Source organism: Neopelma chrysocephalum, unplaced genomic scaffold (assembly GCF_003984885.1).
Source record: "Neopelma chrysocephalum unplaced genomic scaffold, ASM398488v2 Primary Assembly neopelma1_96545, whole genome shotgun sequence".
Classification (NCBI taxonomy): domain Eukaryota; kingdom Metazoa; phylum Chordata; class Aves; order Passeriformes; family Pipridae; genus Neopelma; species Neopelma chrysocephalum.
The window spans coordinates 137,056-161,977 of NW_020925190.1; the positions used below are offsets into that span (position 1 = coordinate 137,056).

The following is a 24,922-nucleotide window of genomic DNA, read 5'->3' on the forward strand; positions in this document are numbered from 1 at the left end:
TATATATATATAAAACCAGAAATTCTATCACATCATCATCTGAACATTTTGTTTTGTTCCTTCTCTGAAATTACCTCTTGTTTGTCAATAGTTTTTCTCAGGGTGATGCCTTCAGAAGATGTGAAACAACAGCAGAACATTTTATGTAACGCTGTAGTGTCTCTTTTCCTTGACATGCAGGAACAAATCAGTCTTAGAATAGTTTGGAATTTGAAAAGGGCTTTGATGAGAGTCCTTAATGCATATACTGCTCAGAGAAGGGAATTCTTAGGACTTGCTGGGAACCTGAGAACTAAACCCAGGATTCATAAAAGATTATTTCTGTAGAAAAAAAATTGCTAACAAATAGAATAGTGGGACAGAAATCAAAATTTAACTTGAAAGGAGTTTAAAAAGAGGTAATACAATGTGTATTATTGAGTAAGTGAGGAAATTCCTTAAGGATGAGCCAGGTGTGTTGCTGCATGCAGGAGGGAACCTGCCCACAGCCTGCCTTGCCTGCTCCTCTCCAAACATGCTTGGTCAGCAGCTGCTCCTTCCCTGCCAGGTCCTGGGAAGCGAAGCGATGGTCTCTGATTTGCAGTCAAGCAATTCCTCAGTGACTTGGAGAGCCATTGTATCCATATCCAGACACACAGGCAGCCCTTCTGTGGAAAAATGGGTACGTAATTGTATAATCATTTCTATGGTGACGAGTGAGAACATAACTTTGAGATGTCAGAATAATAATGTGCCTAAGCAAGGGCATATTTTAAAACCCGCTGCTTGTGCATGAAAAGGTCCTGTGCAACTTCTGGCAGTCAGGAGAGACAGTCTGCCATAAACCTCCTCACAGCAGCCTGGAAATTGATTTCCAGAAACACAACTGACTATGGAGCAAAGTTAGCAGTAGTTTTTTGCTGAGCCTTTTGTGGTAAACAACATTGTCAGCTGAGCAAGGAGTGACTGCACTTCAAAATGAAGAGCCAGGCCTAAAGGCAAGTGTGGAAACACTGCTCCAGCATCCTTCATTCTGGGTTACACCGACCCCTGAATCCCCACACCAAGAGCAGAACAGGAGAATTTTATATGCAGTACCCACTCAGGTTCATCTGCTTGCCGGAACTGCTTCTGAAAAATAAGTCCTAAAGTATTTCCAATAAGTCAGTTTCAAGATGGGCTTCAAGCCCGCTGTCAACAGATAATAACAGTTTGCAATCAGTAAACAAATGCTTTTGGTAACTTGGGTCTGAGTGTGAGACTTCCTTGGGAAATCCAGTTGATTGGATTCAAATTCAAATTGGAAGACAAGAATCAATATATATATATATATATATATAAAATTTTCAGGGTAAAATGCATCAGGTTATTCTTAAAAGGAATAGGAAAACGAATAGAAAGGGAAGAAATAGAAACAAATATGAATGAATGGAGTGAATGTTGCCTTCCCCAAGTTTTGTTCCTGTATGAACTTTCCTCAAGGATTTTGAGAGAAAAGAGAATATCATCACAAAACATTTTAACAGCTTCAGGAGATAGTGAGTTGTGTGAAACATGTTGCCCATTCCTATGCTTTTTCCTTTGGCCTGGTCATTTTAGCTCAAGTCTTGACATGGCTGGCTCCTAATGTTAACTGAAACAACAAATATAGCACATATCTTAAAGTCTAATGTGCTTTTCATTAAGTAAGACTTTCTCTCTGTTTCAGATAGCTTGGACAATGTCACTAAACTTGTCAGATTCCCCTTCTGTTTCTAATAAACTCACACAATACTGTTGAGTTGGGCTTCATACTGATGCAGAGAAACATCCAGATCCATCCAAAAGATTGTTTACATTGACATCTGAGGGGATGGAAAACAAATTATGACATTTGTATTTGTGTTAGGAGCCAGATACTGCTGGAAACACGGAAATCAGAACATTCTGATTGGATGCTTGCATTTGTAAATCCATTTTTAATTTTTAAGCAGACCTAATCTGGGAACCTTAAAACAGTTTATTAGTCCCCTACTGCTCTGACTTCCATCTGGTCCAAGTACTTCTCGAATGAGAAGACTGTTGGCAAATGGTTGTTGAAGATCTGTATATATGTGGTAGGTTCACTGGAAGGGGTTAAGAGAAAGATTTTCTTCATAGTTTCCCTCATGTCCTTCCAAAAATTGCAAGTTTGTTGTTTCTTTGTTCCTTAGCAATAATTCCTAGTCCTACACTGTCCCAAATGGTCCTGGTTTCAATGGGAAACATGATCAGACAACACGATCAGACCTGCTACATCTGAATTTAGAGTGTATTGTTTCCCCAGACATGGCAAGCACCTATGGAGGTGAAAGGGGATTCATAAAAGTCAGTGCAAGAGGAAAAAAAAGTCCAACTGGAAAAAAAGAAGATGTTTCTTAACATTGATTTTAAAGAACCAGCATGCAAGGAGAAAGAGAAATATAATCTAAAACAGCCTCTCCTTATTATTGTGTATTTCTTTGCAGGATTAATTTGTCATTTCCATTAACATGAAAGTTACCTTTAATACTGACAGCTTTTAAAAAAAAGGCTGTGTTTGTCAGGATTGAATACGCTCAAACCACAGAATCAAATCCAGAACAATTCTCAGGAACAGCCACTGACTGAGGATGGAAAAGTGGAATGTTTGGGAAGTCACATCACTGCCTACTCCTCATTCCCCTTAAGGCAACAAGAAATCAGGGCCAAACTCTTTAAAGAATGGTAGTCTTACAAAAGGAAGTGAAATGGCTCCCTGATTCCTTGGTTTTCCAGGCAACTGAGAGATCTTCTCCAAGTGAAACACTTTTATGCCCACAGTAATAGATAACACTTTTTCCATTCTAAGGTGGGACACTTCAGGCTTACAAGAAATTTGAACAGACTGAATGCTTAAAACCTGAGGTATGACCCAGATTTTTGCCAAGAACACAAAGAATAATGTGTTGAGAACCACAAATATACATCTCACCAGTCTGGCATGTCAACATGCTGGAAAAGGCTCAATATTAGGACTGACCGAAGAATGGCATCAGAAAGACCAGCCACACAGGGAAATTAAGGTGGTCTCTTTAAGAGAAGGCTTACAATCAGACAGAGATGCCAGTCTCAGGATTTCTACAAGGGTTTTGTGCTGGGGAAAGAGTAATGACAAACTAGAGAACTTTTGGCATTTCAACTTTATTGAAAAAGGGTACAAAGGAACCACCTCTGGATATTGTAAAAATCACAAATAAATTCTTTACAGCTGCACAAGGAAAGATAACAATGAGAGCCTGATATTTCATTCCTAGCACAGTAAAAAATCCTATTATAGCCAATGCAGTTATGGGTGCACCAGCTGTATTCTGGGAATTCTATATAACTCCTGCCTGTTTCTGAACCAAAACCCCTGTGGCCAGTGTGCAAGATTAAAAAGCCCCCTCTCTTCCATACAGATGTCTTTGCACATCCCTGGTTTGTTGGCCATTGTCTGGAATTAAGTAAGTTGCCATAATGGGACATGATGCCCTCCCAGTCCACAGAGAAGGTTTTCCAGACCTGCCTTCCTGCCCTGCACTCTTGTCTGGTAGCAACAGTCACATAAAAAATGCATGTCTTCCTTCCTCACTGAAATCCATACCTTGGGATGCACTAGTCAGACATATCTTGTGTTGCTGGAAGAATGTTCTGGAGTTGTTTAGTTTTGTTTTTCTTTTAAGAGCAGAAGAAAACGAAGGGAAAAAATAGGAAAGGAAAGGAAATGGAAGAAATGAAAATATCTCTGCTTCTCAAGGTCACTTTTAAATCACCAAGGGAAAAAGGCTACCACAGGTCAGGAGGCGAGCGTCACAAAGCTGGGCTATAAATTTTAACCATAAAAGAAGGATATTTTAAATAACACAATTTGCCTTAAATTTCAGGCTCCTCCCTCCTCAGATATCCTAGGAAAACAACATGACAGGCAGTAAGAATATGGAGAACTCAACAGGAGAGAACTGATGGGAGAAGGCTCTGCTTGTTACACAGCCCTAAGGCATCTTTGTTCTCTCCTTCAGGACCCGGTTTTGTAATGATCCCTGTTCCAGCCACTCAGACCAGGGCTTGGTTCTCCTCATAGACCCACAGTACCACATTTTTTTGGACAGAAAGATCACCTGGGGAGAAACCAAGTGGCTTTAGCCCTGAGAACCACACTCTGCCTGTGCAAACAGATCTCTCACAAGAGGTCAGAGGAGCTCGTTCAGTTCAGCTCCCTAAATACCAACACTGAACTTAGACATGGGAAGCACAGCTCAAACACCAGCAGAGAGGTCATCAGCAAAGGCTTTTGTTCAAATATACAATTTACATGCATAAATGGAGAAGAAGAAACCCTTCTGGAGCTCTTAGTTGAGTCCCACGGCTTCTGTGAGCTCTCAACAGGCTCTAACATCCCTTTGCATGCCAAGAGCTGCTTTGTGCTAGAAAGCCCAAAAAGGGTTAACTTTATGTTTACCTTAGATCTAGAGATCCTGCTTTGGGGTTGTCCTCTCTTATCCATCATACTGGATTTTCAGCAGTTGGCTTAAATGAAGAAGTGTCCTTTAATGTAAAAAAGTGGTGATGTGCTAAACCTAACTTCAATTTCTTGCTGAACTTGTTTGGAAGCGAAGCCAGGATGGACGTGAAGTGGATATACACCACATTACAGACACTGTGCTGCTGTTTACTTCTATTAAAGTTCAGTCATTTTTGCCAATTCATTCTCGATGAACATTTAATACTTTTCTTCCCTTAGAAGCCAGAGGTGATTATTTCTATACCTCCCCCTGGCATGGTGATGGCACGGCACTTAATAACTATTTTAGAAGGAAAGTCTGCATGTGATTCATGTGATATTAGTTTCTCAGTTAAATAAATAATTACGGATACATCAATGAATCTGATTTTTTCTACCCAGAATATTCACAGGTTGGTGTCATATGATGCTCACTGCAGTCATTAAATGGGATTTTGAAAAACTGGGCTCTACTCCTGGTTTTGTAGTTCATCCTGGACTTCCACAAAGGCAATTTCAGGATAGGGACATTGGAGAAGGAAACTATGAAGCAGAAGTGCAGATAAGAAAGGAGAGAGAAAGGAGAAGAGTTTGTTCTTTCCATTAATATTAAACTGTCCATTTCCCAGCTGCAGGCTCATGCAAAGGAGACTTCCTGGTGATTACCCAGTAATTCAAACCTTACAAACCCACCTCAGAACACACAAAGACGAGGTAAAAAAAGGATTTTTAATTGCAGTTTCATGAAACCTGATCCCTAGCAGAGCTTGAAGAATTCACTAAGCTTTTGAACACACATGCACACTGGTATCAATTTCTTTTTTTATTTCTTCCTTACCAGATGAACAATATATATGAACAATATCATGTGCATGTCTGTGTACGAGTTAAGAGAAACAAAACATATATAAGTATAAACTGATGAATAATGCTGTGATTTCCTTCCTTGCTTTTAACACTGCTATCGGCCAGCTGGTATAATTGATTTGATACATGCCAGTGTTTTTAATCATCACTACCCTCTCCTTGGGCCACGCCTCCAAAACAGGGTGAAATTTTCTCTCTTTTCAATACATCTATTCTTAACTGAACCCAAAAAGCTCAAGTAGTTCACAAATTGTAGAAGCAGCTGCAATCTTGGTGTTGAAAACAAATGAAATAACACTCAGAGTCCACTGGTACATTTTGTACTCATTGAGAAGAAGAGCAACACCATAGACAATTGTTCTGTTTTCTATGATTTTTGAGATCCAGAGAAACTAGTTCCTTGGAATATCAAGCCCACAAAACAGGCTGGAATGATCTCCATCTTCTGGGGGTTATACACCTCAAAGAAGGCAGAAAAGCTGCACAGAGCGGCTGTAGGTTTGGATGCGCTGATATGGTACAGCACTTAATCCACCAATATGTGCTCAGTAAATATGTAGAGAGAGAGAGAGAGAACCATTTCATTCATCTTTTAAGTGTGAACTTCTAATGTAAAGACCAACTGAGAGAACAGAACATCACACGTGTTTGTTTTATAAAACTGTGTAAAGGTTTGCCAAGGCTGTCACAGTATGACAGCTTTGGGCCATTTATTTTCCCAGATCTTCACTTTGAGCATTGCTGCTTGCTCTGGAATCTCTTTTTTATGAACAGAATTCAATATACGTAAAAATCTTGAGCATTCTGAAGAGGTTATTTGCCCTAATCATGGCTAACTCTTGGCTAAAGTCTAAGTCTTTTTGCTGTTATACTTGTGCAACCTGAGTCCTGCCAGGCCTACAGCCCATGACAGGCAACCTCCTCAGTATAGCTTCACAAAATTGCATTTTGACTAATCCTAAACCCAAAAGAAACAAATGTGTTAAATAAGCCTGTCGAAGTCAACAGCAGTCTGCATATGTCAAACCAACTCAGGAATTATCAGCAACTCCATACTGTGATCAACCTTTTCCTGCAACATATTGCTGAGGGTAGTGACCCTGAAAATAAAAGCAATTTTGATGCTGCTAATGTGATTTCTGGTTGGGGTTTTTGTTTGTTGGGGGTTTTTTTTTAGCACAGCACTAACTGCTAAAAGTGGCAGCAAAGGCACTGTAGCAGCAAAGTCCTTTGTCACAAATCCCTCCCTGCACCCACATCATGCAAAGATAGATCTGCCCATGTGGAGCTTCATGTGGGATCAGGGTCCCATTTAGCCTCACATCCAGCCATATCCTCAGTTCTCAAGCTGTTTTTCTTCTGGTCATTGCCACACGCAGCACAAAGAATCACATTCCTGATGTGACACATCACTGAACCAGCAATGGTGACTTTCAGCTATCCTTCAAATGATTAATAACAGAGACTATGTACTCTTTTTTCTTACTTTTTTTTTCCCCCACAGACTGGGTTGTCTGGTAAAACATAGTTTCAGTCAGATGGCTTAAAACAACCAGCTAAACAATGACCTCACATGCCACGTGTGTTTATGTATATGTCAGAAACAATTTAAACCCAATTATTAATTAAACATCACAAAAAAAAGAGTATCAATTCCAGTTCTAGAAGTAAAAATCTGTGATTGGAGAGAGGAAGGAGACTGTTTCTGAACTTTTCTTCATAAGAGACAACATGATTTGTCTTAGTGAGCCCCAAAGACACACACGTGAGCGTCCGTGTGTGAGAGCCCCTCCACTGGAAACAGCATTAGGGAGAGCTGAAACCACATGAAACACCAGAGAACGAAGTTGTGACAGCAATTGTGGAGGAAACCAGTACACACAAACGTGTTTTTTTCCACTGTAGGGTTCAGACTGTGTGCCCTTTACAGATCATTTCCCCTATTCTGAATTGCACATGTTTGCAAACTGGGAGCCTGAGCACTCACATGTGTGATCAAACCTATCACAGCCAGTGAGAGCAATAAAGGTTTATTCTCACCAAGTTTTTTTTCTAAGCTGGTCATATTTGTGTGGCCTCTTCGTGGATGAACTGTGTAACAGGAGGCTGTAAAAGCATCTTTGCTCCTTCTCCAAAGACAGAAGAAAATTGTGGGTTTCGCTGGAAAAAGAAAGCGAAATGAGCTACTGGGTTATTAGTAAGCCTTTCTTTGAGACCCAGAATCACAGAATATCTGGAAGGGACCCATAAGGATCATCCCTCCCTACCCCTGAGCTATAAGTATTTTCATTTCCTCCTGAGTAGAAAAGAGGGGCAAATAAAGATTTTGTTTGGACCCACACATTCCTCCTACCTTCATTCTGCAGTAACAATTAAGGACTCACCTCACTTACCTGAGCAGTTCTTACTCATCTGTATGGCACAAGAATGGAATTCTGCAGAGTGAGTCTCATAGTTCGACACTCCACAGGAAGATTAAACATTCTACAGAAGGAAGGAGGATTTTTCAGAAAGGCTTCAAAGCTGCCTCGGTCACATGTCTGTTGAAAAAGACTAAAGAAAAGCATCCCTTTTCCATGATATCTTGTCCAAAAAATCTTCCCAGCTACACAACGATAAGTATAGATAACCACAATTAAAATAAGGGAGTACCATTTACTGACTTTATTTCCTGAATAGCCCTTTGTTAGGAGCTGTGTGAAACCTGCCAGTTAGATTAATCAATAATTTTGAAAAGGAACAGAATGGGCAGAAATATAAAGTAATTGTATGTATTACTGCACCAGGAAAATAATGATTCTGTAATATAAGTGGCATTGTTTAAGTGAGTCCTACACAGCCACACAAGTAATGTTTCACTGCAGATATCCTTAACGTTAATCCATAACGTAACTAGCTACAGCAAGACAGAGGGGGAAAAAAACCCCACCCAGTTTGTAGCTATCCTATATCTCAGACAGGGTGATAACATAACATATGCTTTAAAATGATAAAGACTTCCAAGAATAACATGCAGTTTCCAGAAAAATATTCATACACACCCAAACAAAAGCAAAATCCTGTAATAACTGAATAATTGCAGCTTTCTGTAACCAAGAAAAAGTTAAAGGGGGAAAAAAAAATCCGGCCCAAACCAGCCCCTTTCAGTGGCTTAGCTGGTCAACACTTTTATACACAAAGCCTAGCGCTCTTCCCTAAAACCTAAGAATTAATCAGCATTATGTAAGAGATTTTTATAATGCTCTAAAAATACATTGTGAATTCCTTTCCAATGTCGGTTTGAGAAGCTTTAAAGTACTGCCACCCCTTATCCCCATTTTCACCATAGATTGGATCTTCATTTCTGGATACTGGAAACATAAATTTTGTCTCAGTACTTGTGCCTCAAATCTCATTAATTACAGCGCTGGCCTCATGAGATACAACTGCTGCTGCTGAGAATAATGTTTGTGCTCAGAACGACTGGAGCAAGGGCAAGGATACACGGATATTATAGGAGTATCCACACTTTGAGAAAGAACTAATGACACATCAAACTTGGTAAGACTGTTTGGGTGGGTTTTGTTAATTTACCTGCTTACTAAGCAAACTTTTGCATTCACATGATGAGATTTTGTTCATATGATGCTGGTAGATGATACTCCGATATAATTCCTCCAAATGCAGTGGTAACATCAGCCGGGCAAACCCGCAGCAGTGCCCTGCAAGCACCTTATTCCTTTTTGTACTTAATAAATAACTGTTAGCACTATTTCTGCATTTTTCCACTGAAGGATCTCTAAGCAAAATTACAAAGTCATCACCTGAGTTTTAATGGTAGCTTGGGAAGCAGACCTGTAAAGAGAAGTTTCACCAGCCTTACTGGGAACGGGGCCATCCTGATCCTGTCTCAGCATCCAGCCCTGCCCTCCTGAAGTTCCTCATGCTCTGCCTCAGATCACATCTTGATCTGTGAGCACACAAGTAATTTGGGGTCCTTCAGACCAAAATAAATCACAGGAATGCAAATAAATCACATGAAAAATGGGAACAAAGCATTTTTAGCTGTGCTGCATATCAAAAGAACATTAACAGCTATTTCACCATCACATTTTTGGGAAACACCTCAACGTTGTCCTTTTCAAGAACAAAACTTCTCCCCTTCCAGGGCTGACAGAACACAGATACAGCCACCTTCTCAAAATACACCCCCCCTCGGAACCACAAATAAATCAACCAAAGCTATTGAGGTAAACAAAACAAGAGATTTTGATGATTGTCCCACCCGGGAAGGATTTCGCCACTGTTATCAGTCTGGTGTGAAAGCCCTGCTAAAACCATGGCTCAGGATGTCAGCATAAAGCATTGAACAGGAGATACTCATCATATCTGATGGGGTGATAATGGTTCTTCCTCAAGCACAAGCAAATATTCAGATGGAAACTGTACTCTGGATTACGATGATCTGTACTAGTGTCTTTTACCTTTGTAGTTCGACCAAGGATATCCACGCTCACTCTTTTCCTTCCCTCACCAAATCTCGTTTTTTATGTCTTACCCACAACCCAAGTCTTTTCTTTGTTTTATGTCCTGATTCTTTCCTTTGCACCATTTTCTGCTGCCCATGTTCACCCTTGAATGCCATCAGCCTCATGTCCAACCTAAACTCCACGGCACAACACATGTAAGCATTATTCTGTCTAAATGAGGCCAGAACTCCTCCTTTCGGTTCACGTTGCATTAACTTCTTATATTCTTCCTTGTCTTTTCCCACTTTTATCACTTAAATTCTTCGTGCGTTGTGCTTGTGATTTGCTTCCTCATTTCCTCATCCTTCACTTCCTCTGTGAGCTTTTCCTACCCTTCCATTCACTCCTTCCTCCCTCTTTTTCTGTTTTCCCTCTTTCTCCTCACACCACAACCCGCTGTTGCCACCTTGTTGTTCTTCCTCTGGACTTGTGGGTGTAATTTGGGAGCAGGAGCCTTGATCCCACCAGGGTGGCTGATGTCAGCCTAATTTACTTCTCTCTCTAGACTCACTCCAACCACTCTCTCCCACTGTTAATTAAAAAAATATGAAAAAATTAGGTATAAGCCTAAGACAACCAGCTTTGGCACAAAATGGGATTTACTGTGGTGTGCTCTAATCTGATGAATTACTGTGGTGGGTTGCAACAGTACAGACATCCCACACAACCCACACCATGTAGGGAACTGCTACAAGCACCTCAGATTCTCCAGCCTCTCTTGTTCCTTCACGTTGTCTCTGCTGACATCGCTAATTTATTCCAGTCACTCATCAATACTTCTATTTCTCCCCCTTCCCCCCCAATTTCACCTCACCAACCATTCCCTTCGCTCTGGCAGCTCAAAATCCAGAGGATTTTTTTTCCCCCTTGCAGCTCCAGCAATGATAAACAGATGCTGGTGGTCCACGTCTGGCACAACTTCCCTCCTCCAATCTTGATTGGGGTTTTTTGTGGCGCTGGTTGCCTGTGACCTTTGCCTGCCCACAGGACGCAGAGATGGGCACATTTACAACCTGACCCGACCTGAGAAAGGGCTTGGCATTAAACACTAAAACATTAAACCACTAAAAGCCCCCACCCAAGAATTACGCACATGAGTGGGTTTGCAAGGTTAGTCGCACTTTAAACGTAAGCAGGTATCAAAATCTGCAAAATTTGGGACTGCGGTTTAGGAGGAAGACAAAAAAAAAATAAATAAGGCAATAAATGGCCCCAGTGGCTGCTCCCTTCCTACCACCTCCTGTGGACACGCAATTATTGCGATGTAACTCGGAAAAAAAAAAATCAAAGCATTTCCTTGAATTTTCTTTAGAGACTGTGGGGCAGTGCTACGGTGGTACGGTGGGTTTTTTCCTTTTTTTTTTTTTTTTTTTTTTCCCCTAAGCCTCTCTAAAAAGCCACGCTGCTTTGGTTCAGGAAACCTTTCCTCCCCAGCTCCAGCCGCCTAAGGCCAGTCCCGGCACTCGCCCTCCCATCGCAAAGGAGGAAGGTCCCTCCCCCGGTGGGGGAACAGGGGGACCCTCGGTGGGGTGGGACCCGCTGTGGCGGGGGGCCGTCGGGGAGAGAGGACCCTCGGGGCTGTGTCTGGCCGGGGTGGGGGGGTCCCCGTGGGGGCTGAGGGCGGATGAGGGGGAGGGCAGGAGGGGGCAGGGGGTGCCCCCCGCCCTCGTTGGGGCGCAGGGGACGGTCGGGGGGTCTCGGTGCGCGGCTAGGAGGCCGCGGGCACAGGGCTGGCAGTGAGTCCGGTCCGCAGTTTGCGTCTCTCCTTGGCGCTCCCCCATCGGCGGCGGCAGCGGCGGCGGCAGCGGCGGCAGCGGCGGCGGGCGGGCGGCCGGCGCCGGGAACAGCCGGTTGTTTAAAAATCCTTCTAGAACCGTTTCTAATTCCCCCTTGCGCCGGGGAGAGGCGGCGAGAGCGGCGCGGAGCAGGGGCGGGGGGGCCGGGGGCGGGGCGGGGGGCCCGCTCGGCCCCTCCGTGCGCCCCGTCCATCACGGCGCCGGGGGCGGGCCCGGCCAATGGCGCGCGCGAGTGGCGCGGTCGCCGTGGCGACGGGGCCGGTCCCGGGGAGGCGGTGATGGGTTGACAGGTGCGTGACAGTCGGGAGCTTCTCCGCAGGCATGTACGGCAAAGGCAAGAGCAACAGCAGCGTCCCGTCCGACAGCCAGGCCAGGGAGAAGTGAGTACACGCCCCGCACGAACCCCTGCGCAAACCCCCGCGCACCCCGCAACTAAACTTTGCGGCGCAGCCCCTCCTCCCCTCAACCCCCCCCGGCCGGACCCCACGGAGTGCGGTGGCATCGCCCGTGCTCGAGGGTCCCAGCGCTGCGGGGTCGCGGAGCGCCCCGTCCAAGGTGGTTCCGCAGGGGTCCCCGCCGCCCCATTGCTGGCCCCGCAAGGTGCGGGACAGCCCCGCTAACAAAGAGCCCCGCATGGGGGGCTGCGGGTCCCGCCGTGTCCCAGCTCGCCGCCTCGCAACTTTTGGCCGTCCCTGCATTGTCGACGCCCGGGGAACTCCGCGCATACAAAGGGGGTGCGGGCATCGGGGGTGCCTTGGCGCGACCCCTGGCCTGGGTCCGACCGACCCCGCCACCTGACAAAACTACTGTTAGTATTATTATTGTTATTATTATTCTTTATTTGTAATCGCACTTAAAACCCCGCATCCGAACCGCGCTCTGGGAGCTCCGTTCCCGCCGCCCGCGGGGATCCCGACGGGGAGTGCTGGGGATGCCCCCGCCCCGCGAGGGAACTGGGGGGAAGACCGCGTTTTTCGGAATGAACGGCGGCTCCTCGAGTTGTCCTGTAGTGGCAGCGACTTGGCGTGACCGGGGCTGGTTTGCCACCGCGGTGGAGGGGGAGGAAGAGCCCCTGCCAGGAGGAGGAGGAGGAGAAGGAGGGGGACGAAGTGTGTCGGAGGTGAGAAGGTCGGGGACAGGCTGCTGGGGGGGGGTTCCAGAGGTGCAAACCTCCGTCGAGAGCCCGGGTTTGCACCTTTCTGGTCCGAAAAACGCATCGCTCCGGAGGTGGCTCAGCACTGGGATCTGCGCTCCGGGCACGGCCGATGAGTTTCCCTTCAGGCAATTTGCCCTGAACCTTTACCTAAAAGTGGTTTTTTTTGTTGTTGTTAGTTAGTTTGTTGTTTTTGTTATTTGAGGGTTTTTTTGTTAGTTTTTTGTTTTGTTTTGTTTTGTTTTTTAATGCTGGGTTGGTTCTTTTGGTTGGTGGGTTGTTTTTTTTTGTTAAGGGACTTCCTAGTTCCAGAGGCTGGCATGCACGCTTCCTGGAACAGGAACAGGCCAGGCATCTCTGTTGCTGCAGGAGAGGGAGATGGTAGGGGAAATTTGAAGTGTCAATTTCGCACTTAACTTTGGCATTGGAAAGTGGAGAGAGGCAGAGGCCGCACTGGTGAAGCGTTGGTTGCTGAGATAGAGAGGGAGACACAACTTAGGCACTAAAATCTGATCAACTAGTGGCACTTCTTACTCCCAGTGTAGGGATAATTTTAAAAATAATTACTTAAATGGCTAGTGGAAGAGTTGTTTGTTTGGTTTTACAAAATTAGCGAATTAAACCATTTCCTTTTGCTGCATGTTTGCTCATGTTTTTTAATACACTTGGTAAATCACTGAAGGGCACAGTGGGACCTCACAGTGGGACTAAAAACAAATCCATAGGGCTGCTGTGTGTTGGATCAGATGAAGATCATGTTCTTTTAATTCTGCTCTGCAAAAACTTCCTAATACCAACCACATACACAAGTGCTCCGGTCATGGGGCTGAAAGGTCAAACTGTTTTCAGTCTAATTCTTTCACTGCAGCTGATTTTTCTTAAAGGTTTTTGGTGTCCTAGAGCACATAATATTGCATGTATTGTGAAAATACTTAATAATCTTCAGGGCGAGCTTGCTGAACTGACTTATTGCCAAGTAGCAACTGCCCTCCTAAGTAAAGTTGTGGGGGACCTGCTAGATGGTGCTATTCGATTTCAATAAACGTTGTCTCCCATTCGTAACTAACAGCTGGAAATGTGGATTCTTCACATGTAGATTATTTTATGCAAAACACTGGAATGGTTTGTTTTTACACCATGGACTTGACAGATAAGAAGCTTCATGGTAGCATCTACTTAAAAATGAACACAGCTGGGAATTCAGAAACATCCTCTTCACCCCTTTTCCTTTAGTGAAACAAACAAAAGGAAATATAAAAAAAGCTTTGAGACTTGGTTTATGATGGGAATATCATTATATAGTCAACATTTCAGATTTTTATTGTATTACATCTGTTAAAGTTTCTTTTTAGTAGGTCAGATCACATCCTGGCTATTTTTGTGTGCTTTCTTTCTGACATCAAAAAAGCTGTGATTGCATTTTTTTTCCTCTTACTACACTGTTTTACAGCCATGCAATGCTTGTCCCAAGGTAACGCGTGAGTTTTTGCTGTGCTCAAAAAAAATGGTTGCCTTCCAATTAAATATCTCTACAAAAATACAGCACCAACTTCTGCATGAGATTGTTTTAATTTGTAAACCACAGAGAAAAATATGTATGTTTGACTGATTCATTAAGTACTTATTTAATCAAGAAGAGAGGGATTATAATTATGTTTAATTTCCAAGTTTTTTAGAACAGAATATGCAACTTGAACAGAATATGCAACTTAAGGCTACTGTGTCTCCTCAAGCTTGTAAGTATCTAAAATTTATGGCCAGTAAAGTATCTCCAAAATACACTTGAAATAACTAAGAAAATAATTTTTTTAAATATTACACTACCTCAGATTTTGCATAGCCTGATTGTGTGGAACATATTTATTCCCCATGAGGATGTGTGCCAGTGAGAGGACTAGGGTGTGAAAAGAGTATTTATCAAGTGTGGAAAAGATGTGTGTTCAGATGTTGTTTGCAATATTTGTTGTGATGTATTTTACAGAACAATCCAGTGCCAAATATGTTTTGTAGTTTGTACATCTCGCTGTATTCTGCCTTTAGTATTTATGTGCTTTGAGGTTATGTAATTGCTAATAAAATGAACCAAGTTTTGCCAGTCATTTATAGTAGCCCTTGGCAAACTTTCAGTTCCAACATGGCATTGTTTTATGGTCTTTCTCTTTGTCGCTTCTGCTTGGTCTCTGGGGCAAATTGTCTGTATTATGTAGCTTAACAACATGTGTGAAGAATAGATGAATATAGGGAAAAAAAACCCTAATTCTTTGCCGGGGAGGTACAGCCACAGCACAGTTGGGTAGCACAAGAAATGAGGGCACACAGTACCTGTGAGGCATGAAAAGATGAAGAGACAAAAATCACAAGAGTCTTTCTGCCCCTTCCTCTCATTCAGTGCCTTAATTTTGGGCTCAGGCCTCCCTGTTGCATAAAGGATGGAATACTTGTTTTAAACAGTAGTTCTTCACCATTGTGAGGGCGCCATATAAGACCCATCTACATTGTCAAAGGAAAAAAGCCCTAGAAGTTTTCTACACATCATCTTTTGTTATGTCTTCACAGCAAGTGGATATACTTTTTTATTTTTATTTTTTTGTCCTTATTCCTTAAAATGGGACTGTTTCAGGTTAGGAGCTTGGACCTACTGACATTTCATTGAAGGGTGAAACTCTGTAAACTTCTAATCTTGGAGAAAGGAGGACCAGACCTTACAGGTTCCATTTGCAAATGCAACTCTCTGTTTATATATAAATAATATTTTAATTTGAAAATATATATGCAGAAAAGTAGTTCAAAGGAACATATAAGGCAAAACTAAGTTCTGACTGGATTCTGTGTTTTGAGTTGTCTTGATCTTCCATTGGTCTTCTAAACTAGTTGTTTTCCCAGGATGCCCTTAACCCTACTGAGGCTCAGCAGCCCCAGTTAAAAAATAAAAGGATGACTAGTGACTATGATTTAATTCATTATAAAAGGAGGTGTGATCAAAATGTTGGTTCTCCTCAAATCTGTTTTGGGTAGTTGGCTGTTTGGATGTACAGCTCTTTATATGAGTGATGTTGCTTGCAGGGAGGGGTGTTTAATGTTTTTGTTTGTTTTGTTGGTGGTGGTGGTGGTGGTTTTTTTCCCCCTTCAGATTAGGAAAGACTGCATTGCATGAGTTTACATAGTTATGTTACTTTTTTCCCTCTAATGTTAGTAGGCTACAAAAAAGAAGTAAGGTACAGATAAAAATTAAGTGATAAATTTATTGTTCTTTTCTAGGAAATGGTGAGCATACAGATGCTAAAAGACACATTATCTTTTTTTTTTTTTCCCTTTGAAAACAAAGCTAGTAGTTTAATCCAGCCTGTTTTAGAAGGTTTAGGTTTGACATTTATATGATGATTTCATCCATCAGGTCTAACTTGCAAAAGTTGCAGTTGTACTGCTCAGGGAGTCCGTGAACAGAACACTTCTTGTCATTTTAGAGGAATATACTTTTTAATGAAATGCACAGAAGGGAAAGTTCTGGAAATAGTAACTATTTGTCAGTACTTATTCTTGACCATAGTGCTTCAGGTGCTCCGTTACGCTGCACAGGTATCTCGGGCAGCACATGAAGGTGTTTCAGATAATGTATGTGCTGCAGTTCAGACCACTGACAATAACAGCCTTTGCCTTGGAGATCAAACTGTACACAGAAACTGTTAATTTTGCTTAAATATTAAGGTAGTCAAGAAGATTTTCATAACTTTGGTGAACTTTCACTGTTTGGGGGGAAGATTTATAATGGCATACCTAAGCCTTGTGTTAGTTTATTTAATTTGTGTGTAAAAGTTCCGTTGAAATGTGGCTCGTTTTAAAAATTAGGCAGAGAAAAAAACGTGTTTCCCAGTGTTTTAAAAGTTTTTTGCAAGTTTTACCATGTGCCCCTCTCCTTGAAGTGTAGTTGAAAAAGGATGAGGGATTTGATTCCAGGGATCTGTCTTTCTTCCATTTGCATGACAAAGCATCTGTATTTAGCCAGGATACAAGCCTTTTGAAAAATATGCATTTGCATATGCTTAGGGCTTACTAACTGTAATCTCTGAATATTTCATCTTTCCTGAGAGCGAAGCAGATACCAACATCAGAGGGGAGAAAAACTGGGAGTGGGCAGATACTGGGATTACAGGGGAGAAAAGCTGGGACTGGGACTGAGTAGATACTGGGATCAGAGGGAAGAAAAATTGGGAGTGGGCAGATACTGGCATCAGAGGGGAGAGAAATCAGGATTGGGCTGATCCTGGGATTACAGGGGAGCAAAATTGGGTCTGGGCAGATCCTGGGGTCAGAGGGGAGAAGAATTGTAAATGGGCAGATCCTGGGATCAGAGGGGAGAAAAACTGGGACTGGACATGCTGATGGTAAGGCAAGTGTAAATATGAACCGCTGGAGGCTGCAGCTGTGAGATGCCAGGACACAGAGATAACCGGGGCTGGCTCCTGAAGGAGGATGGAGGAAGCCAGGGTGGAAATGGCCAGTCTGGAGAGAGGAGACAAAGAATTGCTCCCTAAGGGAACTGGCATTAGGATCAGAGATCTGGGTGGGGGCTGGTGCATCCAGACAAGGGAAGCAGGCCTGGTGCAGAGCAGGGAGCAGAGCCAGGACAGCAAAGGAGGCAGGTCAGGAAGTGGAGGGTTTTTATTAAGTTAGGAGGAACATTCTGTCCCTCTAGGTGCTGGAAAATGACCGTTCCTTTGCTGCCCCTGGGAGACTGAGAGGTAAATTTCTTATCTTCAAGGCAAAACCTACCAACACTTATGAAATACTGACTGACCATGGTAGTTCTGAAATCTGCAGCTCAGAGATGTCAGAGCTTTGGGAGGGAAGGATGGAATTTGCCATTCAAAATCAGCTGGAACAGTGTGTGTCTCTGTGTCTGAGTGCTGTGTCTGGGTGCTGTGCTTGCATTCCCAATAAGATTCTCTTAACTTGGAAAGTGTGGGTATATACCAAGCGCTGTTCTCACTTTGCCCTCATTTGCATGTTCACTGATTTTTTTTTCCTCTGGAAAAAAACCCCACACCAGCTCCCTGCACAACCTCCCTGGTTTTTATTGTACAGAAAAGAGCATTGTTTTCATAATGAGTAGCTATTTGATAATTTGCTATTTTGCTGTCATGCAGTATGTGCCTTATGGCTGACTTGCTGTTTCATAATACTGCTGTTCCTACAGGAGGAATATGTTGTTTCTTTGGTGCCCAGCACCACGGTGCCTGAGCTTCACCTTTAAAAATAGGTATCAAGCCACTCTTGCCTGACAACCAGTTTTAGAATTGGCACTAAGGTGCAAAAAGTGAAAGGCAAAACCAATTCTCAATTATTGGGTGCCCAATTTGAGCTCTGTAGCCCTGATTTTTTTTTTTTTTTTTTTGAATATCACATAAGCCAGAAGTCCGTATGTACAACTTCCGGCATCTCTCTTGCCACTGGTTCTAAGGACAAGATGACAAAGGAACTTAAATGTTGTAAGTTTTTTTGCCGTCTTTCTTTTGGACACACTGGAAATTGGAAAATGCACTCTGAAGTTACCCAGGGTGGACAGTTCATACTTACCTGCAGCACAGTCTCACCAACCTGCTGTGCTTAGGGAGGGAGGCTTACAAAACCATGATTGTGTGATTCAGGGTGGCACTGTAATGGGGCAGAGCCACTTCTTGAGATGGTGATGATGCTGTGCGAGGGCAGGAATCAGCATTTGATCAAAACAGCACCTTTTAAGAGTTTTCTGCTAAAGCTCTTCTTTAAAGCTCCTCCTTTAAAGCACCACCAAGAACACAACCAGGTTTTTCTCCATGAATGTTCAGTAGCTCCGTCTTCAGGGCCTTCCAACTGTGTTACTTGCAGTTGGGACCAGTTGTTCCCTGCTTTTTTTTGGTGTACAGACAGTCCAGGTTGAGTCACAACTGAAGTTTTTTTATTCCTAATGTCTGCTGAGTTAAACCACAGACCCCTAAGTCCAGGTTGTTTAGGCAGTGGTCAGGTGTTGTTTCAAATCCTGAGAGGAAATCTTCCTCAGATAGCAACAAACATATTAATTCAGAAATCTTGATGACCTCTGTCCATGCTTCTCTAGTCTGTAGGATATTTCTCACTTCCAGGCCCAGGAAGGTAACAGGTGAGAACATAAAATGTCATGTTCTGAAAGACTGAAATATGGCACTAAGTCAAGACCATTGTGTCTCAGCTTTTCTCTTTCCAGCTTCATCAAATATAAAAATACTCTGAAAATTTTTGTCATGGGTCATTTTTTTCCCCACTTCAAACTTTCTGCAATTCTTGCCTCTGGAGTGTTTTTATTTTGTCTCCATATTAATAGTAGCATGTCCAGAGCATGAAGTGGAGCAGAATGAAATAATTTATCTCTTGTGAGATAAAACATATGTGAGCCAGTGCTGATAATACTCTCGGGAACACTTGCCTGTTTATTGTTGTTGGGCTTTGTTGGGGTTTTTTGTTTGTTGGGTTTTTTTGTTTAGTTTGTTTTGATTTTGTATTTTAAATAATCCATTTTGCAGTCCACATGCCCTCCAGGTTCTTTTTACAATACAGCTGCCTAGCCAATTATTCCCTATTTCATATTTGTGTATTTGATTTCTTATTCCTGAGCACAGTACTCTACATTTGCCTGTATTGAATTTTCTCTTATTAACATTCCTTATTCTTTTTGTGTCCCGAGAAGGTCTTATAATCGTTACTGATTTATCATGTACACTTTTGTGCTTCTATATATGACTCATTAATGAAAGTATTTTAGTGGAATTGGCTCAGGGTAGCAAGAACTTTCTTGAAACATTCTCTTGTTTGTAGGAACATTCTGTTGATGACTTGCATTATTTATTTCATGTGATTGTACACTGTTTTTTCATTTCATGAAGGTGTTAGCTGACGTAGATGGGATGTGATAGGCCAACAATCAAAACTCTTAATACATTAACTTTCCCCCTGTGTTCCTCCTTACCCACTGCACAATCTCCCAACTGAATCTGAGCTGAAACCAATCACACTTTTTTCCCCCACCTTGTTTCTTGTGCAAATATCAATTAGGAAATGACAAATTGGGAAAATCCGAATTTCAAAAATCACATTTCTGATGGCAGGTATGGTTTGTCAGATGTGATTGTGGATAGTGAGGGTTGTTTGGCTTCTCTGTGCATTGAATTCATGGCTGCTCTATCCCATCCTTTTAGGCTTTAGGTCTGGCTTTGGGCTCATCTTTTGGTGGTTTTTTGGAGTATGTTTATATGGATCTGGTTGAAGTACAACCCTTGATGTTAACCCCAAACTGTTGATAGGATTGATCAGGCCTAAGAGGCCAGTGAAAGTGCTGGTTTGCTATTTAGGCTTGACTATTTTGTTTCCTATGTCCCAATCCTAAATAAAATACTGTCTTTGAAAGAGAAATTTCGGTCTTGAGGAAGACATTAGGAAGTTACTGATTACAGTGTCCCGTGTTTTACATTAATTTCCATTTTATTTCCAATGACTCTGATTTTTGGGAGAAATTTCACCTTAAAACAAACCTACAACCCCCTATAACTTTTACAGAAAGAAGTCAGTGTTCTGAAAATACAGAAGCAGTAAGTAATCAGTAGTAATAAGTAGTCAGTATATGTAAACTCCAGTGCACGCAATTCTTTTTTTGATATTGATAATGTCTTGTCATCAGCAGATGCATTTTTATATTGATCTAATGAATTTGGAAAAGGTGATAAGAATGTTACACTGTTGGAATTAAATGCTTTTGCAGCTAATCAGAGGAAGGTAGAGTGCTGTGTTTTCTGTGATAAACAGCTTAATGCTTATAAGAAAGTGTCAGTCTTGAAAACCATTTTTATAGTTTAAAAAAAATTCCAGCAACGTCTGTGGCAACCTGAGGTAGCCTCAGGCCCTGGGAGGGAAGGGCCAGCTCTGAGGAAGATACTTGAGTGCAGGAATGGAACTATATAGTTCCTTAATAAATATTTTATTCTTGACAGTGTTGGGACGGAATGCATCATGGGCTGACAGGTTGCAGGATTGTGTTGTTAATACAGTGATTTATGAGGCTGGAAGTGAAGACGCCACCTGATGCTCCTGCCATGGAGCATTTGATAAACCAAAGCCCTTTGATTTGTCCATGCTAAATATTCTATTTATCTTCTTCTCCCAGCTGACCCTCCAAGGGTGGGATCCCATCTTGGATGGCTACAGTTGCTCCTGATAGGTCAGCCTTTCAGTTGAGGTGGTGGTGGGGATTTACAGGGGGTTTTCTGTGGTTGAAGTGTGGGTGAGTTACAGGAATTTCATCAGGTGTATCAAGAATAATGAAGCTCCCTTGCCATATCTGAAACTGCCCTGGAAGTGAAGGTTACAACTCCCATTGTCTGTCTCTTGAACTGTTTGATTCGATAAGTTACTGCTAAAACCCTTTAAAATCATTGTAACCTGTTTAATATTCCTCGAATGTGAGTCTGGAGAGGATATATACATGTGGAGATGATATTTAAAAAACCTGAAGCCATATATCCCAGCCTGAGGAATTAAGTGTGGTTTTCCTGTGTGTTTATATAGTAAACACAAAGTAATACAAATGAAAGTTGATCTAGGTTGGAATAGAAGTATATGATCAACAAATAAACACCCAGAGCTTGTACACAGGACTGTTTGTTCAAAGTACGCAAAGCTGTGAAGCATAAAAGAGAGTTTCTGGTCAGAAGATGAACAGTGTTGGAAGTATGGAAATGTGTCTCTGATAATGGTAATGGGGTTGACAAGCAGATCTGAGTTGCAACACATTGGTGTTCCTGACTTCTGCTGCACCTCTTCAAATGCAGTGTCACTTCTCATTTTACTGTCTGCACATCTAACTCTTTATAAAATAAAGATCTTTACTCTTACAAGACCAAAAACTGTAGATATGTGCAATTTCAAGCCTAGTTATATATATTTTTAAATATTTTTAGAAATAATATAGTGTACTGTAATGCAGCAAAAACAAACAAACAAACCCTCCCCCCAAATAAAACTTGTCTTATGCTTTAAAGATGCAAGACTTAAATAATTTGTCCAGCTGTAGCTGGGGAACATGAAAAAAGTGATTGAAAAAAATTATTTTGAATTATTTCACAGAACATCTTAAATAGATGATTAGAAAGAAAAACAGACTGGAGCACTAGATGCAGGTGTTTTCCTATTAGTTCTGGTAATTGAGAAAATTATTTATAAATTTTTCCCAGTATTTCCCAAACAGACCTGTAACTCTGTATTTAATTATTCGAAATTGAAAGAAAAAAGAAAGATTGGAGTTGCTTGATGTCAGCCTCCAATTCTGTGTGGGATTACTCATTTGGAAAAAAAAAAGGGGTTAATAGACAGAAGAAACTTTTCTTGTCATAAAACCATACGTATTTTTCCTGTAAAACAAGGTAAGGGGGTTGAACAGTCTTTCACTCATATGTAATGTAATAAAGCTGTTATGAAATACTTCAAAAAGGTCAAAAAGGGGCTCAGTGGGTTTAATATTTAGACTGTGAGCCAAAGAAATGCGTTTGAAAACGTAGGGTCATACCTATATTGTGGGTGTACCTGTTCGATATTCCCCAGAGAAGGTGGTGCAGAAGGGGCTGGGGATGATAATCTGTTTAATTTTTCCTTGCAAAGTGTGTACATTCAGTAGACAAAGCACAGTTAGAGGGACTCTCTGGTATTATGTGTTTTTATTGAGAGAACTTTACCTTCTGCAAGTAGCTGTGGGCTTGTAGTGCTCTGCACAAACATTAGAAATCCTCAGTAATTCAGGATACAAGTGAAAAACTGAAGAGGTAAATGAAGGGGAACCTGACCTGTGACAGTGTCATATATGCCTTCACACTTTATTTTGTAGAATTCCAGTGGGAGCCAAGAAACTACAGTGAAGAGACCAATAGTGGAATTTGGCAAAGTAATTGCTGTGTATTCTGCAGCATCAAACTGGAAATGTTTTTGTGTTCTTCTCACAATTGTGATTCAGTTGTGCGTTTCAGCTAAACTTAAGGCCAGTTTTGTGCATGTTACTTTTTAGCATGCCCACAACTTTCTTGGAACTTCTTGTTTTCCAGTATAATAGCATACTTAAATTATTAACATAACTGAAGAAAGGTGACCATTGCATTCTCCCGGCACTGACTGTTTTCACTATGTTGTCTGCATGTGTGTTTTTGTGTGTGTGTTTGCATAGATCCATGTATATAACTTAGAAGGGAGAGTAGAACAGGCAACTGGGCATCACCTGCACCTGCACCTGCTTCATCAGAAGCAGGTTGATGAAAAAAACCCCCACAAAATAAACAACAAATAGTTTTGATTCAAATATGGAGTAAAATTAGAAGAGGCATTCTCAGAGTTAACAGACTGCACTCTTGGTCCACTTTTGAGCTTATTCAGTGTCACCCTTACACCCTTGTCCTGTTGGTGTGGAAACATGAAATTTACTGTATCATACCTGTTGATTGTGTAAAAACTGTAGTTACCTCACCAAGGCCGATTTTATACTCAACACCTGCATTAACTTCTCTTTAGGAGCACCCAACAGCCAAACTTCTTAAAGCAAAGTGTTTCTTTAGATCAATGTCAGTGAAAGCATCTGAAAACAGCAAAAGTAGTCCATATGTGTAATTTCTTTCTGCCTAAGAATGTACTACTGCCCTAGTGCTTATCTGGTAAAACAAGCTTTTGATTCGTCCAAAAAGCTTCCATCCATATTTCTCCCTGGGTAACACCCCTAGCCATTAACACAAGCTTACTCAAAAAAAGGTTTTTTTCTTTCCTTTTGGCAGCCCAAGTGACCTGAAAAAGCTTTGGTACCCTAAGGGTTTATCCGCTTTTCGATTGCCTGGTTTTGGCTTGTTTGGGTTTTTTAACCCCCAGCTCTTTTGGGCCTAGGGAATGACAGAACCCCACAGTCTGGTTCCATTCTTGGAATTCTGAAAGCAACGTGAAAACCAGGATGAAGTACATGGTTCTATTCTGTTTTCTACCTGATGGTGCTGGAAGTAGAGTACTGGTGCTTTGGGAAAGATGAGGTTAATCTGTGGATATGGGGAACTGGGTCATATGAATGCGATGGGACCTCTGCTCTTGAATTGCCAGCGGGTATTTTAGCTAAACATAAATATTTGAAGAGGACAGACCACTTTTTGAAACAATACAGAAACTGTCTTAAGTATCAAGGTGTATTCAAACTCTCTTTGCCCCACAGCCTTATGGCTGTAATAATAATAATATAAAGATTCCGTGTGTTCTACTAACACATGATGTGCCTGAATACACAGAGGGGCTCCTTGGACCAGCTATCCTGACTCCTCTTCCTTCAACACACTGTTTAGCATAGGGCGCTTCCCAGCATCTCTGTGTTTTGCATGTTTTCACCCAAAGTGAGTGGTATAAATTGGTAGAAAAAGATCATTCAGTGGTGTGATATAATCCATGAGTTATGCTGTGAGATTCCTCAGTAAAGATGTTGAGGTGTCCTTACATAGTACTCACGTTTACATTCAAAGATTCAAATCCAGTAAACTGTCATTTTCCAGCCCACTCTTAATATTTTGTATTTGTAATCTAGAGTCCAAGACTGTTTGTACCTCAAATGACTGGGATATGAGTATTTCTTTGTGGCAGAGTTTTTCTATATGTTTTTATTTACATCACACAGTTTGTAAAATTAAGTAAATTTCATTGATCTCTTAGGCATTCATATAAGTGATATTCAACTACAGTATTCCCAGTATTCCCCTTTCTTCAGTATTCTCTTTCTTCTCTGGGCTTTTATTTCTCTAAATAATGGAGATTTTGGTGGAGAGAAGCATCCTAGCCTTCTGTTAGATGCTGTGTGTCCTGGTTAGAACGGCTGGGACCAATTCATCCCTGGATGGGTGTAACCCAAAACTGTGTATTCTATAGCCTCCATGCCATTTCCCAAAAACTGCTGTCAGTAGAGGCCTGCAAGGTGGGAAGATGTTCCTGTACCCTTTTATGGAATTCCCCGCTCTGATATCCTTATATGGAATTCCCCGCTCTGATAAGAGGGACTGAGCATCCACATGCCCTTTTATGGAATTCCCTA

At 41.9% G+C, this 24,922-nt stretch overlaps 2 protein-coding genes across 9 annotated transcripts in view; one reads left to right on the plus strand and one right to left on the minus strand.

The window, feature by feature from the left end:
• Positions 1-24,922, minus strand: part of ATG10 (autophagy related 10) — a 528,134-nt gene that overhangs the window by 102,243 nt on the left and 400,969 nt on the right. The gene's annotated exons all lie outside the window — the stretch shown is intronic.
• Positions 11,925-24,922, plus strand: part of SSBP2 (single stranded DNA binding protein 2) — a 135,547-nt gene continuing 122,549 nt past the window's right edge. For all 5 annotated transcript variants that reach the window (XR_003538412.1, XM_027708816.1, XM_027708817.1 and 2 more), the window contains exon 1: positions 11,925-12,049. Coding sequence is in view for 4 of the 5 variants with exons in the window: in XM_027708816.1 (XP_027564617.1) it covers positions 11,991-12,049 (59 nt within the window). In the remaining variant the exon portion in view is untranslated. The remainder of the gene's footprint in view (positions 12,050-24,922) is intronic.